Consider the following 15,862-nt stretch of genomic DNA (forward strand, 5'->3'; position numbering starts at 1 on the left):
GAGTCCCAAGTAAATATCAAGTATCAGGGTTCAAGATGCCGCTGTTCTCCAAATTAAGACAGATAAAAACCAGAAAAGGGGTACTCGAGGAAGCTGTTCCTATTCCACCTAGGGACACTCCAGGGTACTTTATGTACCACAAACATGGCCTAGATGCCGTATTATATCTTGATTTATGGGTGGACTACACCAAGGATCTAGCAGAGAATCAGAGATGGCCCGCTGCTGGGACATGGGATGCAGATTGCATCATGAGAGTAGAAGAAGCATTATGGAAAAAGAAAGCCAGACAGTCACAAAAAGATGCCATCGAATTATGGCGTAAAGAATCGCATAGACGCACAGAAAAAGCACTCAGAAAAGAAGAGAAAAGTAGAGAGGATTCAGACAAGGCCCGAGAAAATGTATTAGTTGAGGAAGGCATTCGAGTAAAAACAGAACAAGTAGACAGACAACGAAACACCCTTATGAATGGTATGTATCCTCTTCTAACCGAGGGTTTACCTAAAGCCACCCCAGAAGTACCAAAAGATCTGCCACCTCCACTGCTCCCGACTAAATTACACCATAAGACCGCAAAGGACATTTTCCTTTCATCCTACTTAGACGATGTAGCTCCCGCATATACAGATTCACGTGTCCAGGCGCCACCCGCTGACGGCACTCTGCCCCGAAACAATCCGCCCCCACTTCTACAGCAACAAGCTCCTCCTGCCGATCAACACCTTCCGCCCGTTCTTCCTCCTGCACCTATTCTCCCCACTTTACACCCAACGAATCCTTTTGGATACGGCACCTCAGGAGGTGCGGTAGGAGGTGCGACAGGTTTCCAAACGCCACCCCAAGCACACCGATGGACTTATAGGAATTTAGCGCAGCAACGTACACCTCAATCAGCCGATTATGACATATATAAAGAACGTCTCGCAGACTGTAGATATGATCCAGTACCTGGTAAAAAGAATGACGATAGAATGATGCTCGCATCAATACGATTACGACGAGTCACAAACTTTTTATTGACACTACCCGGAATGGTTGATCATCTAGACAGAATATATCATTTTGTTCAAACAGGGGAAGGCCCTGAAAGTATTGGCGAAGCCATGGCCTACCAAAAAGTTGACACTCAAGCCAAGATATTACGGTTTTTTATAAACTGCCTAATAAGAGAACAAGATAGGCCGGGTGCAAACCCGGAAGAAATGAAAGCACTTAATAGATGGGGTCAGAATATAGCAGACGGGAACCATGATAAACAGAGTTGTATAGAAAACATGTACCGAAGGATCAGAAATGCAGTAATAAAAATACATGAAAGAAGACAGCCAGAACCAGAAATAGATTCAGACAAAGTTGAATCCTCAGGGGAGGAGGAAACACCAGAAACGGCAACAGGACAAGTACAATTACCAGCTAGAGAAATGATAGCTTATGCAGGTAAAGGAAGATCCTTTAATAATTCAATGCGTCCAGTACGTCCAGAAAGTAAAAGAATTTTTCAGGCAGCCATGTCTAATCCGAGAACTCCTGAACACTTATTCCAGGACACTGACAATAGACTTCGAGAACGAATGGGGTACCATGTACTCGATTCTATGGACGAACAAGAATTAGCCAGGTCAGCAGTACAATGGGCTGACAGTTCTGAAAAATATAGTGATGATGCGCTAGCACACACGTTTTTGAATATGTCACCAAGCGAACAGCGTTTAGCTGGTATGTATATGATACAACATCTACTCATATTGTATAGAAGCCAACATTCCGATCCAGGTCCCCTGCCTGATATATTAGTAGAACTACTCATGAATAAATGGAGAGGTCTAGGTACCGATCTAATTAAAGTAATTCTAGAACATCGGCACAGATATAGTGCCTTCCTGTGTCCACAGCCTGAGTCAGCACACTCTATGGAAAGAAAAATGTATTACATAGACAGACAGAATCCCTTACGAGAAGTGCACCCAGTTAAGAATGATGATAATACTTTTAGACGCGTGTTTGTGTACACGCCCATAACTAAAATAGAATTATTGGAAATGAAAAAATTAGTACCCAGCCATGATAAGGATCCAGCAGGTTTTCACCGTGAAATAAAAGACATGTTACTCATGGGTGATTATACTTATCCAGACATTATGAAAATATTGAAAGTATTATTGCCTGCCGGTATTTACGAGAAACTCAAAGAAAAAGAATGGGAGGTGGGAGACGCAAAGATTGATTGGGCTGCATTAGAAAATGAAGAAAATACCCGAGTCGCAGGCCTAGGACTTGGGGACAAAGTTAAAGCATTGCCAGGATTGTTAGTACAAGTACTGCCACGTTTATTATCTACGAAAAAGGAAGACTGGGGTGCAATCTCAGCTTGCAAACAGAAACCTGATGAAGACACTAGTGATTTTTATTCCCGATTTGAAAAATGTTTTGGTATTAACAGCGGCCTGAAAGCAAGTAGCGAATCGTACCCACATCTTTTTGTAACAAAATTAGTCGAGAATTCCCTGCCCCAGGTTAAGAACAGAGTACTGAAAGTCGAGAGCACTTGGCAAGCTAATACCCCTTCACAAATGTTACAAATGTTACAGTACCACCAGAATAGAATTAGAGAGGAACAAGAACACGAACAAAGACGTATGAAAGACACGAAAATGAAAATGTTAGTTGCCCAGTCAGTTCCAGCTGACGGTCATAAAAAGGGTGCAACACAGCCAGGTAATTCGACGGCTCCTGTTAAAGGGACATGTAACTATTGCAAACAGCCAGGTCATTATATAAACGATTGTGCAGTTCTGAAACACAATATCTCCACGGGTAAGACCAAGGAGAGACCGCGTCCACCTAGACAAGATCAAGCCTAACAACAAGTACCCCAGAATATACAGAACATACCGCCTATGTCAGCTTCACAACAGACCGTAGCAGTACCACAGCCACAGCCTATCACCGCAACACAAAACACGACACAACAGATGTACCAATATGCACAAAATGACTACCCCGATTATCAGCGATACACATGAAACAGCCTAGAGAGGGAGGTTGGCTTGCCTCTTATTGAGGTTCCTGTAGATCAAGAGGGTCCTTATGTACATAGTCAAGTATTAGGGAAAGACAGAAAGTTTTTAATTGATACAGGGGCAAGCAGGACGACCATCAGTCACGACGAGGTTCCAGGGGCACCCCTCTCAGGCTCACAGAATGTTTCCCTTGGATTTTCAGGAAAGCCTATTATTAACGAAGTATCGCAACCTCTTCCTCTTGCAGTTGGTCCTTTGACACGGACTACAGATTTATTGCTTACAAAATCATGCCCAGAAAACTTGTTAGGTATAAAAACACTGAAAGCTCTAGGAGCTATAATATGCTGTTCTCCGGAAGGAGTACGATTATTCTTGCGCGACTTTAAAGGTCACTATGTATTGAGAGATATGGATCCCAGATTACAGAATGTCCCTGCACATTTATGGGCACAAGGCCCCACTGATGTAGGTTGTATGCACATTACACCATATCGAGTCACACTCAAAGCAGGAGTGGTATTACCACGAATGCGACAATACAAGTTACTCCCAGATGCTGTAGTGGCTTTACTGCAAATCATTGACGAGCTCATTGCACAAGGAGTGGTCGTGGAAACCGACTCCAATGTATGTAATTCTCCTATCATTCCAATTCTTAAACGTACTGATTCAAATGCACCACCAGTTTATCGATTAGTTATTGATCTGCGCAAATTGAATAAATGCATTGTACCACAATATCCCGTGGTTCCAGATATCTCTTCATTATTGACAGCTATCGATCCAGAAGCAACGTTCTTTACCGTAATTGACCTGAAGAACGCTTTCTTTAGTGTTCCAATTGACCCAGAAAGCCAATACTTGTTCGGATTCTGTTTAAATGGACGAAGTTTCAAATTTGCACGCGCACCTCAAGGATTCACAGAAAGCCCCAGCATCTATAGCCAAGCACTGAAAAGACAACTTGACAGTATCCACATGCCTGTTAACACCGCCCTGCTTCAGTATGTCGATGATCTGCTGATCACCGCCCGAAGCGAACCTGAATGTGAAAAAGCATCACTGACGGTTTTACATTTCCTGGCCGACAAGGGGCACAAGGTGTCCCCTTCGAAGCTACAATTCTGTGTTCAGCAAGTTGTTTACCTTGGGCACTTGCTGTCCAAAGGGGGGAGACAGCTCACACCTGATCGCATCCAGTTAATTGTAAATATGTCACGACCCAAAACACAAAAGGAGGTACGGGCCTTTATAGGCCTCACTTCTTACTGCAGACAATGGATTCCACAATATGCATTTCTAGCAAAGCCACTCATTCAGTTGACAACCCAGGAGGCAGCGTCTTCGACTGTCCTCCCTTGGACTCAGGAACATACACAAGCTTTTGAAGACTTAAAGAAAGCCTTATGTCAAGCACCTGTTTTAGCAACACCATGTTACAATAAGCCTTTTACACTTTTTGTTACTGAACGCGAAGGTACTGCCTTGTCAGTACTCACACAGGAACAAGCAGGTTCACACAAACCGTGTGCTTACTTTTCTAGCACATTAGATCCAGTAGCCCAGGCTCTGCCTGCGTGCTTGAAATCAGTTGCAGCGACAGCTCTAGCAATCAGACAAAGTGATTCTATAGTGTTAGGACATCAGTTGACAGTGCAAGTTCCACACTCCGTGGAAGTTCTTTTAAACCGAACACAGACCCAGCACTTGACTATAGCACGACTGACAGGTTATGAATTGACATTGTTTCAGCCACACATAGAGATCAGACGCTGTAGTACATTAAATCCTGCTACACTCTTGCCATTAAGTGGAACAGACCCATTGGCACATGATTGTATTGAAGTAATTACTATTACAACGAAGCCTAGACAAGACTTGACAGACACTCCATTACCAGACCCAGACCTGACACTTTATGTGGATGGTTCATGCATGAGAACAAGTACAGGAGAGTTAGTGGCCGCTTACGCAGTCACGACAGACACTGAAGTCATAGAAACAAATTGTATTGACACCCTGTCAGCTCAAGCTGCAGAGCTCATCGCTCTGACACAAGCCTGTATTCAAGCCAAAAACAAGAAAGTCAACATATACACAGATTCACGTTATGCATTCGGAGTCGTTCACGACTTCGGAGTCCTCTGGCGAGAGAGAGGTTATTTAACTTCTCACGGTGCCAACATTCAACACAGTCCCCTCATTCAAGCTCTGTTAGATGCAATACATCTGCCTACTGCCATATCCATCATGAAGTGCAAGGCACATACAAAAGTCACTGATATCGTTTCCCAGGGTAACGACCTGGCAGACCGAACAGCTAAGCACACAGCTCAGACTCACGCAACTGACCTGACAAAGACAGTAGTTCCGACATCGACTCACTGCATGACAGTTAGGGATCCCGCACATGAGGTAATTGACATACAGACACATGCCACACCGGATGAAATAAAGAAATGGACTGAACTAGGAGGGATCCAAACAGATCAGGGATGGATGACGAAGGGAAAATCTACATGGTTTCTCCCCGACTCTATGGCTCAAGTTATCATCGACACAGTACACAGTCCCGCACATCTAGGAGAAAAAGCTATGCTAGACAGTATTCAACACATCTGGTTCAACAAACACTTACGAGCAGAAGCTAAACAGAAAGTGCGTACTTGCATGATCTGTTGTCAGTTCAATCCAGGCAAAAGCATTCCTGTAGAGCAAGGTGGATTCCATCCTCCCGATCACCCTTTTGAAGTCCTCCAGATGGATTATATCCAGATGGAACGTTGTCGAGGATTCAAATATGTCCTCGTAGTTGTATGTGCACTTTCCCGATGGACAGAAGCATATCCAGTCCCAGATTACACTGCTCCGACCACTGCCAAGCAGCTGGTTCGTGAATTCTTCCCACGGTACGGCTTGCCCCGTATCGTATACTCAGATAACGGCCAGCCATTCTCATCTGAGCTGGTGAAACAAGTTACACTCCTGTTAGGCTATCAGTGGAAATTCCACTGTGTCCGGCATCCCGAGGCAGCAGGTCTCGTGGAGCGCCATAATCAGACTCTGAAAATTCGACTTGCTAAAATCTGCAGAGAGAAAGGCGTTGACTGGATAGTAGCTTTGCCAGTTGCGCTCTTCTACATGAGAATGATAGCACATTCTCGATCAGGGCTATCCCCGTATGAGGTGGTCTTTGGTAGGCCAACAAATATGTGGGGGACGCCTATACCTCGTAAAATAACGGATGTTGATTGTAATATGCTGACAGATTACCTTGCCTCCTTGATGTCTGCACTACAATCTTGTCGTTCACAGGTACCTGCAGCCTTTCCCGACAACACCGACGTGAAGCCCCATGAAGTGGTTCCTGGAAATTATGTTTTCATAAGAAATTTCGACCGACGGAGCCCGCTGGAGCCCCGCTGGCAAACGCCGAAATTGGTACTTCTGACGACGAGGACGGCTGTGAAGGTTGAGGGCCGGAAAGGGTGGCTGCACTCGAGCCACATAAAGAAATTTCATGGACTGCCTTCTGACTTAAATTCTCAGCCCTGCCCTCCTCCACAGACTGACTCAAAACTCCCCCTGGTTGAGAAAACCGCTTCGCAAGAATATAAGCTAAAATTAAGGTCTAGCAAGTCAGACAGTTTAATTGTTTAAGTCCTCCCCTAGGTGAATCGGTTAAATTAGTTTCTGACATGTATCCCCTAGACCGAAATAGAGAGAGAGATAGACAGAAACAGCTCAAGAAAGATGAATATTGTAAATCACTTCGTAGTCACTGTATAGTGACACTATTGATTATGTTTTTTCTAAGTCTTTTGAGTATTGCTGCAAGTATCCTACTGCACATTTATTACCCTATTTTCAAGCGTGCACATTCTGCTTTCAACGTCACTGCCGAACATTCCTTTAGCGAATTACCCCCGCATGAGTTGTCCTACAGACTTGCGCTGCGCAACAACACCTTCATTAGTATGTTACATCACTCTCATCAGACCAGCAACGCTACAAATTGTTGGATATGTGGCCGACTCCCTCCCTACCAGAAATACAAGGGAGTTCTGCCTCTATTCCCGTATCCGTTCACACATAATGGTTCCTGCTGCGCATGGTTCAGTTTGATTAATTCTTTAGATTCAAATACAGTAGTTTACAAGGGCAACTGGGTATGGGGAAACCTGAATACAGTTCTGCATAAAGTATGTTTCCCTGACAAGGAAGGACTCCCCAAAAGGACAGGGACTGACCTAGAAAATGAAGTATATGGATTAGGTAACTTTACACTTAACCTCATGATTCTGAATGTTGAATCCGAATCCGAGCCAGTCTTGCCCGCTATGTCAGTATTACCAGTCAAGGGTGAACTATGTGTTAGAAAGAATGGTTCAGTACACCTGGGTCATAGTAAATGTACTACTGTGATCGAATTTAGTGATAAGGGCAAGTCTGCGTTTAAAGCTTCACAACATTCCTACTTCATTTGTGGTCATACCGCATATATACGTTTACCTCTAGATTGGGATGGTACCTGTTACATTGCATTCCTTTTGCCACCTGTTTTCCTAGCTCCTCCTGATTATCATAGGAATACCCATCTAGTACACAATAGACCCCAGAGAGATCTCCCGATTGTCGACTATACTGAAACGGCATGGGAGCAATACACAGACTTCAATAAAGGTTTCTTTCCCTACTTAGGTGCTGTCTTTAATAGTAAACTGATACGTAAGTTAACTAGAACCCTCGAAGCAGTAGTGAATGAGACTACTTCCGCCCTAGGTAACTTAACAGAGGAGCAGTCTGCGATGCGGATTGTTGTTCTTCAAAATCGTCTCGTCCTTGACGTCATCCTGGCCGATAGGGGCGGAGCCTGTAGAGTCATCGGCTCGAGTTGCTGTGTTTTCATTCCAGAAAACGCGCCATCAGTATATAGAGCCATTACTCGTCTTCATAAAATTGCAAGTCAGATACACCAGAATCCAGGCACCTGGACTTGGTCCGGTTGGTTCTGGACTACGTTGTCAGCCTGGGGATGGAAGATCCTATCCTTCCTAGGTATAGCCCTTCTCATAGTATTCAGTTGTTGCCTATGTCTACAATGTGGGCCGGCGATTTGCGGCTTGTGCGCCACATCATGTATTCCCCATTCAAATTCTCTTTCTAAACGTCATAAGAAGAAAGAAGAGCAAATGATACTACGTGAGCAGATTGACAGACTTATGAGTATCGATATATCATGAAGGGTCCTTAGGGAACAAGGAGGGAATGAGGAAATATAAATTTTATGGTCAGAAATGTTCCCTAACGTGTACCCCACCGTCTCCATGTACGAGCTTAAAGTGCATGTAACTTCCCTCCTGTATCAGCTATGAAGACGCAAATACATTTGCGTCCAACGTTAACATGTCCTCTTTCAGATCCACCATGAATGGGTCAGATATTCCGTTCCTAAGTGTGCCTTGCCAACGTCTTTTCATGGTGCACATTTCACGTTTTCCCTGGCTCAGGCGAGTTAGGCCCTGATTCCTGTCATAGAGTTCTTTCCTGCTTTCTGCCTCTGAATGCTCCAGCTTGGATGAGCATCTGTATCCATGACCTTTGTCTTACTCCCTGCACGGCTAACGGTGCCTGGCTCAGCCTGTTGCCTGACAAAACGGTATTTTGCTTTCGGGTTATCTGTTCCGCTCCTCGAGAATACATTCCTGTCTGGTAGTTTAGGAAAACATCCTTCCAGCTGCAGAGCAAAGGGCCCGGCCTACTGTCTCCATGCAAAGTAATTAATAGCTCCTGTTACCATGGTAGGCCCATGCCCCCTCGCATCTCATGCAGACACGTAGACGCATATGCACGCACTAGCAGTCAGTATAGAATAGCCTTTTGCCCGAGAGACCTTTTCCTTTCAGATAATACAGTTCCCTAAACACAAGATATTAGATACGATTTGGGATTGGGTTGTTCTGACACCCCAGACTTCTGTCTCCTCATGTAAGGCTAAATGTCAAGTCCCCTTCACCCTCCAGTCCCACGTCAATCACACGTCATACTGCTGCGCGCGCATCTCTGCCATATATTTCTGCTGATACTGCAGGATTCTCTTGTGGATCCACCCACCGGTGACATCACATAATGACGTTTCTAGTACCTGCCCTCATGCACGCCTATTGTAACGCCTCTTTCATTACGTATGTGTATTCTTATCTCTCCTCTCAGCTGTTACGCCTCCTGCATCTGTCATTATTGTAATGCATTGACTATATATATGTTAACTTGTCAATAAAGTATTGTCTATCCTTTCCCGAGCCTTAGTGGCAACGGAAATCGATTTGCCATGGTTCGAACCATATAACCAATTCCTTTTTAAGGAATAAAACCCCTTTTAAAACCTCAAATACCACGGATTCTGTCTCTCCTTTTTGACTGAGTTATTCTTATTGAACTTTACCGCATAAATTAAGTATAGGTAATTAAAATTTACCACATAATTGGCGCCCGAATAGGGACCCCTCCCCCACCTTACGCGCCGGAGGTGCGTTGCAGGCCTAGCCCCCTGCCACAGCCGGACGGACAACTACGCGTACCCGCAGGATTTCCTGTATCTCCCTCAGGCCAACGGAGGTGACTGAGGCTGCGATCAACACCCAGACGAGGCGGTAAGGAGTGCGGAGGATCCCGACCAGAGCCTAGCTGAGAGAGAGCAAGATCCGAGGTATACGGAGGCCCACCAGGTTCCGAAGTTCCGAAGTATCTGCGTCACAAGTCGAGTCCAGTCCAGTCCAGTGTCGAGTTTCCGAGGCCTTCTGTTCCGTGCTTCCCGGTGAGTACCGTTGCTGGGGACGCATCTAGACGTGCGCATTAAGTTGTGCCGGTCAAGACGGGTTTGGGTACACAGACCCGGTATGCACTGTTTTTAGCGGTGTATCTGTACTGTTTAGCAGTACATCCAGTATCATGCAGTTAGCTAGTTTTATTCTAATTATTATTGTTCGTTTTGAAAATGTTTTAATGTGGTTTTAAATGTCGTGGTATGAGTGATTGTTCGATCTTCATTATTGTGTTTATTGTATTAACTGTGTTCGAGTCCCAAGTAAATATCAAGTATCAGGGTTCAAGATGCCGCTGTTCTCCAAATTAAGACAGATAAAAACCAGAAAAGGGGTACTCGAGGAAGCTGTTCCTATTCCACCTAGGGACACTCCAGGGTACTTTATGTACCACAAACATGGCCTAGATGCCGTATTATATCTTGATTTATGGGTGGACTACACCAAGGATCTAGCAGAGAATCAGAGATGGCCCGCTGCTGGGACATGGGATGCAGATTGCATCATGAGAGTAGAAGAAGCATTATGGAAAAAGAAAGCCAGACAGTCACAAAAAGATGCCATCGAATTATGGCGTAAAGAATCGCATAGACGCACAGAAAAAGCACTCAGAAAAGAAGAGAAAAGTAGAGAGGATTCAGACAAGGCCCGAGAAAATGTATTAGTTGAGGAAGGCATTCGAGTAAAAACAGAACAAGTAGACAGACAACGAAACACCCTTATGAATGGTATGTATCCTCTTCTGACCGAGGGTTTACCTAAAGCCACCCCAGAAGTACCAAAAGATCTGCCACCTCCACTGCTCCCGACTAAATTACACCATAAGACCGCAAAGGACATTTTCCTTTCATCCTACTTAGACGATGTAGCTCCCGCATATACAGATTCACGTGTCCAGGCGCCACCCGCTGACGGCACTCCGCCCCGAAACAATCCGCCCCCACTTCTACAGCAACAAGCTCCTCCTGCCGATCAACACCTTCCGCCCGTTCTTCCTCCTGCACCTATTCTCCCCACTTTACACCCAACGAATCCTTTTGGATCCGGCACCTCAGGAGGTGCGGTAGGAGGTGCGACAGGTTTCCAAACGCCACCCCAAGCACACCGATGGACTTATAGGGATTTAGCGCAGCAACGTACACCTCAATCAGCCGATTATGACATATATAAAGAACGTCTCGCAGACTGTAGATATGATCCAGTACCTGGTAAAAAGAATGACGACAGAATGATGCTCGCATCAATACGATTACGACGAGTCACAAACTTTTTATTGACACTACCCGGAATGGTTGATCATCTAGACAGAATATATCATTTTGTTCAAACAGGGGAAGGCCCTGAAAGTATTGGCGAGGCCATGGCCTACCAAAAAGTTGACACTCAAGCCAAGATATTACGGTTTTTTATAAACTGCCTAATAAGAGAACAAGATAGGCCGGGTGCAAACCCGGAAGAAATGAAAGCACTTAATAGATGGGGTCAGAATATAGCAGACGGGAACCATGATAAACAGAGTTGTATAGAAAACATGTACCGAAGGATCAGAAATGCAGTAATAAAAATACATGAAATAAGACAGCCAGAACCAGAAATAGATTCAGACAAAGTTGAATCCTCAGGGGAGGAGGAAACACCAGAAACGGCAACAGGACAAGTACAATTACCAGCTAGAGAAATGATAGCTTATGCAGGTAAAGGAAGATCCTTTAACCTCTTCGCCGCTAATGACAAGGGTAACTCGTCATGGAGTTTCCATTGATTTCAATGGAAATTCAATAAAGAGTAAAATATTGCCTTAGCAGCCAAGTGGTTAATAATTCAATGCGTCCAGTACGTCCAGAAAGTAAAAGAATTTTTCAGGCAGCCATGTCTAATCCGAGAACTCCTGAACACTTATTCCAGGCCACTGACAATAGACTTCGAGAACGAATGGGGTACCATGTACTCGATTCTATGGACGAACAAGAATTAGCCAGGTCAGCAGTACAATGGGCTGACAGTTCTGAAAAATATAGTGATGATGCGCTAGCACACACGTTTTTAAATATGTCACCAAGCGAACAGCGTTTAGCTGGTATGTATATGATACAACATCTACTCATATTGTATAGAAGCCAACATTCCGATCCAGGTCCCCTGCCTGATATATTAGTAGAACTACTCATGAATAAATGGAGAGGTCTAGGTACCGATCTAATTAAAGTAATTCTAGAACATCGGCACAGATATAGTGCCTTCCTGTGTCCACAGCCTGAGTCAGCACACTCTATGGAAAGAAAAATGTATTACATAGACAGACAGAATCCCTTACGAGAAGTGCACCCAGTTAAGAATGATGATAATACTTTTAGACGCGTGTTTGTGTACACGCCCATAACTAAAATAGAATTATTGGAAATGAAAAAATTAGTACCCAGCCATGATAAGGATCCAGCAGGTTTTCACCGTGAAATAAAAGACATGTTACTCATGGGTGATTATACTTATCCAGACATTATGAAAATATTGAAAGTATTATTGCCTGCCGGTATTTACGAGAAACTCAAAGAAAAAGTACGCAATAGTATGCGGCAATTGCTGCTTTTTTTCTTAAAGACGCGTGAAAGGAAATACATATGGGAGTTCGAGCAGGCCGGGCAAAACGATTGCATAATTTCACACTTACTTGTGTTAGGATGACTATAACCTTCTCCTGCCTCTGGTGACTCATTGTACCCGAACTTCTCTTCTTCTTCTTGCTTAATCCTCAAGAAAATGTCAGGACTAACAGCAGGGTAGCCTGGGGAAGAATAAAACATATATACAAATATGCATTTCAGGAAGAAAATGTTGTGTCAAACTGTTACGCTAATATACCTCAAATGCAGACCAAAGTCATTTTTGTGATATCTGCACTCCCTATTGCATTCGGAGATTTGTCATATGTCTCTGGCTTAGCTCATAATTAGATTCCAAGCCTTTGTACCCATACTGGGCCAAGTTAACTACTCTGATCACCGACAATAGGATTAAGGGCTTTCATACAGAATAGATCCTTTTGATAGTGCTTGGGCATGTTCCTAGTATTGGAAAATAAAAGTTGGAGATAGAATCTTCATATGCTAATAACCTTTCACACTACACCTGACCTGAGAAGGCTCAGTCCCCCAAAAAAACAAAGGAGCATAGCTAGATATCTGGAGCTAATCCCAGCATGGGCTCCCCTTTGAACTGTTTGAAGGCAGGGATCACGCAGCTATGGTAGTTGGGGCAGGGCTGAGAGTCTCAATGTATGTGTTTCAACAAATCACCTCAAGCTACCATAGTGAACTACCCCAAAATGCTATGTAGGAGGGTTGGAGGAGGGATGGAGTGATAATGGGACATTCTAGGCTTGGACAGACATGACTACCTTCTAAAATTTCCCTCCCTATGTAAAAACCCCTGTACAAGTTAGACACTGTTGAGACTTCTCTGGACATGGGAGCAATGGCACCAGAGCAATGAAAGGAGAAGCCACATGACACCAGTGCAAGGATGAAGCTAACGAATTGTGGGTGCAGCTGACACCCAGTGACTAGGAGTGTTTCTCCAGGGCCAGTGGCGGTGGCCCCTTTGCACTCTCTGAGGGAAAGTAGAAGGATGGATGTGCTGGGGGTCCCCCTGGTTCTTTTTAAGACTGGTCCTGCAGATGGTTGACCTTCATCAGGTGGGGGCCACTGACTTTGCTGCTGCCACACAGTTGCCCTGCAAGATGCCCAAAGCCATGGGGCATGCAGAGTATGGCACAGAGGGTATTCTGCTAGTAGCCTGATGGGTATGGTGTGCTGTTGAGAACCCCCAGGCGAAGGAATGTGCCAAGAGCCTAGACAGAGAACAGGTCAGGCGTCAGGAACTAAAGGGACGAAGGCGGGTTAGATGGCCCTGGATTTTGGGACGTACTAAAGAATACAAAGCAATGTAATATTCACAATTATCATATTGTCAAATTAGAATACGATACCTGACGTGCCAGTCCGAAGACACTGATTTAAATGATCAACAGAATTAATGTGAAACACTGTAAAAATCTATCACCATAATGATGGTATAAATCCAATGCAACTGTGCATATTAGGGCCTTAAATGAATATGGAATGTTTAATGTTGCAAAAAATGTTTGATTAATAAAAAAAGTCAATAAAAAAAGAAAGCGCTAAGTTGTGCTCATCCTGGTTATGCCTTATAGACAATACTCTGGAGACAAATTTCTATGCTTAAGAGAAGCAATATATTAGAATTAACTACTTTTCTGACATTTGCAACCATTGAATCAGAAGCTAGTTTATTATGTCTTACCTCAAGGATTTGGATACAGATTTTACAGGTATACAAGTAATCTTGATTTAGCCCAAGTACTTTACTTTAAGTAATTTGATGAATTATACATTTTTCATTACATCGGTTATGTTGATCAGATTTTTTGGATGGATTACTAATTTTATTTTAAACAATGAAAAAGTAGATTACATCAGGCTTTGCTGCAAACTAAGCCTATCTTACTTGTGATGGATAACGGCCCCTTGCTTTCTGCTGTCCTCTCACTATCCTGGTTGTTCTTGAAGGACAAGTCCTTCTCTGGTTCAATCCGGAATAGGATGTCTTGGTTCACAATTGCGTAGCCTGTTGGAAACATCATTTACGTTAGGCAACTGTCCAGTGCAAGAATAATATTGGTAACATCACACAACTCCCAGTGGATGGTATAACGCTCAAAAGGAATGGATACCAAAGTCTTGGCAGGTAGCAACATCCTACGTTTCAGAAAAGTTGAAATGCTGAATTGGATGATTCTTGCTGAATTGGATGATTCTTGATTGTCCTGGAGCTTTCCATTCCAAAGTGGGATTTTATAGCAGGACCGGAGGCTTCTGATTATGCTTTCTCATTTCATTACTGCAAAACACAGCAGCCAAAGAAAGTAAAACTACATATGTAAAAAACTACAATATCCATGAGGCTTTGAACCACGCCTCCAATATAACGTCCAATCACATCATGAACAAGCATACAAATTAGAGAGACACTAATCCTGCCTCCTCTTTCTTTGCTGCTCCGCAGCCCAGATAAGTGCCTCTCTACTTATATGAATTGTTCTGTGATTACATATATTGCTAAGGGTTTATGATATGCCTTTTTGATTATATGTGTATGTTGCCCTAATTGCTTATGCTTTGCCTTTAGGCTTCTGTTTGTTTTTTCCCTCAGGGCTCGGGCCTTTTGCTACGCAGGATGCGCTGCGCTTCCTATTCGTCTCGGGACCGGAGCAAGGCCTTCCCTGCCCGCTTCGTTCCCTGCCGTGTGCCCGCTACCAGTGCGTGTTGCGCTTTAAGTTTGCCTGGAGTTATCGTATGAAAATACCTCTACGAACCATGAAATTGTAGTGCACCCCGTTTACACCTTTGTCCTGATGAAGACCCCGATGTAAGGCCACAAGTACGCCTACTGCTGTAGCATGGGGTCGAAACGTCGACGGCTACCTCCTTTCTTCCTCAGTTGACACCGCCCGCATTTCTTTGGATATTTACATACCAGTGTCAATATAGACAATTTTTATAAATAATGGGATATGTTATGAACCCTTTCTTTGGCTCAGGGACCTGAAGCCGATTATTGTGTTTAATTCTTAATGAAATTGGATATATTTATTTGTCACGACTATTAACATTTCTCAATCTTCCTTTCTTTTTCACAGCATCACGCTATTTCACTTCTTTTCCTTTGGGGCACTGTTACCAACATTTATAAATTGTATTATTTACTCATTGTGATTAATTTACAGTGTGTTGATTGTCTTATTACTATTGCTTTAATAAATGTGAATAATGATTATGCAGTTCACAGGGACCCTCATTTTGTACACTAGTCAGTGGGGTTGGGGCTCTCACTGTGGAGAGTTTACCACAGGAGGAAAAGGTCAGCAGATGAACTAAAACTGCACATAAATTGAGTAGAGTTGTTGGCAGGGTCCTTTGCCATCAAGTCTATCTC

At 43.7% G+C, this 15,862-nt stretch overlaps 1 protein-coding gene across 2 annotated transcripts in view; it reads right to left on the minus strand.

Moving 5' to 3' along the window:
* Positions 1-15,862, minus strand: part of LOC147709714 (uncharacterized) — an 82,742-nt gene that overhangs the window by 48,399 nt on the left and 18,481 nt on the right. The window contains exons 3-4 of one of the 2 annotated variants that reach the window (XM_086928214.1): positions 14,375-14,494; positions 12,519-12,632 (exon numbers count right to left, since the gene is read on the minus strand). In XM_086928214.1, the coding sequence (XP_086784340.1) occupies positions 12,519-12,632; positions 14,375-14,494 (234 nt within the window). The remainder of the gene's footprint in view (positions 1-12,518; positions 12,633-14,374; positions 14,495-15,862) is intronic. The other variant, XM_086928215.1, reaches the window with a different exon arrangement.

Source organism: Lissotriton vulgaris, chromosome 6, assembly GCF_964263255.1.
Source record: "Lissotriton vulgaris chromosome 6, aLisVul1.2, whole genome shotgun sequence".
NCBI classification, from domain to species: domain Eukaryota; kingdom Metazoa; phylum Chordata; class Amphibia; order Caudata; family Salamandridae; genus Lissotriton; species Lissotriton vulgaris.